Source organism: Enoplosus armatus, chromosome 21 (assembly GCF_043641665.1).
Source record: "Enoplosus armatus isolate fEnoArm2 chromosome 21, fEnoArm2.hap1, whole genome shotgun sequence".
NCBI classification, from domain to species: domain Eukaryota; kingdom Metazoa; phylum Chordata; class Actinopteri; order Centrarchiformes; family Enoplosidae; genus Enoplosus; species Enoplosus armatus.
In genome coordinates, this window is record NC_092200.1 from 9,789,511 (window position 1) to 9,790,854 (window position 1,344).

The following is a 1,344-nucleotide window of genomic DNA, read 5'->3' on the forward strand; positions in this document are numbered from 1 at the left end:
GTTCTCTTGCACAACAGAAAATGACTGGTTGCACATAAGTTTATTAACAAACATAAATATCATAAATACAGTGATTCATAATCTAAAACAAAATGCCAGTTTTGTCAATGCAGTATTTCATGTCTTAACCAAAAGGTGTTTCATCTCAAACATGAAGAACGGTGTAATTCTACAGATTTGACACCAACATTAAAATGGCAAGGTACAATCGGATCATTATAAGTCAAGCCCGTTTACGCTCCATAGTTTGAGGTTAAAGCTATAAATAATAGAGTGATAAAGCAGCACTATATTGTACAGAGCATGTTTTTGTGCTGATGGTAAAATGAAAAAAAGAAAAAAAAAAGAAAGGGAAGGGAGATCTTTGGAGGACTGGAAAGAGGTCTTCATTTCCCGAAGAGCTCCATCATTCTTCTGTTATTTTGCGCTTGCTGGGCCAGCTGTTCCGCCCTGGACATCTCCATCATCTCCCGGAGCAGGTGGAAGGTCAGATCCAGGGATATCGGCGGGTCCTCGGACCTCCTTCCCCTCTCCATCGACTCGTCCCCGCGGTCCCCGAAGCCGCTTATGAGAGCCCTGATGTTCCCAACTTTCCCTTGTAAAAGACGCCGCGTCAGCTGGAGTTGCAATGCTCTGTTGTAGATGGCAGGTGATCCGCCGGGATACATGGATGATGATGGGAAAGAGTTAGAGTCCCCGTTGCCCAGTCGGATGAAATACTCCTCTCCAAGCCGCTCCAGGATGGGACCAGACTGCTGCTGCTGCTGGGAGTTTTGGGTTTGGGGAGCTGGGACGCGCAGGGCACCGCCAGGGCTCTCAATAGCCCGACATTCGTAGCGGGGTAAGAAGGCAACAAGCAGAATCACGGTGGTGCCAAGTAAATTGAGCTTCATGTCAGGATATCAACAGGAATCTGAGAAGAAAACAAATGCCTGTCATGTTATATGTTTCTTTTTATCCCAGTTCTAGAGTGAAATGTGCTGCGTAATGAGGATTTTACGCACGTAAAACCGGCAGCGGCGTTAATGTAATGTGGAATATTTCGCGCGTAAAGAGAGATTGGATATTTGTCTCTGTAATGGACAAACTGTGGAAGTTTGAGCATTATTGCCTGTTATGTGCACTTGCTTTCAGTACTATAAAACAAAATCAAATTTGAAAATCCAATTCAATTACTAAGGACAAAATTCCACTTGGTTATCTGTAAATACATTTGTTTAAACGTTTGTGAAACTAAATAGCTGTTTCATCAGATTCATTTGGAGTTAGGTTGTGCCGAGAAAATGTAACATGCTAAAGGAGGCATACAGACAAACTCACAATATGGATTAAATAAATGAAGCT

At 42.9% G+C, this 1,344-nt stretch overlaps 1 protein-coding gene across 1 annotated transcript; it reads right to left on the minus strand.

The window, feature by feature from the left end:
• Positions 1-386: 386 nt before the first annotated feature.
• On the minus strand, positions 387-893 carry crhb (corticotropin releasing hormone b). The gene has a single exon (XM_070928131.1). The coding sequence runs from the start codon at positions 891-893 to the stop codon at positions 387-389; it is 507 nt and encodes a 168-aa protein (XP_070784232.1).
• Between the last annotated feature and the right edge of the window lie 451 nt (positions 894-1,344).

Excerpts from the sequence above, each read along its gene's own strand:
- crhb (XM_070928131.1), bottom strand. The coding sequence starts at position 893 with ATGAAGCTCAATTTACTTGGCACCACCGTGATTCTGCTTGTTGCCTTC.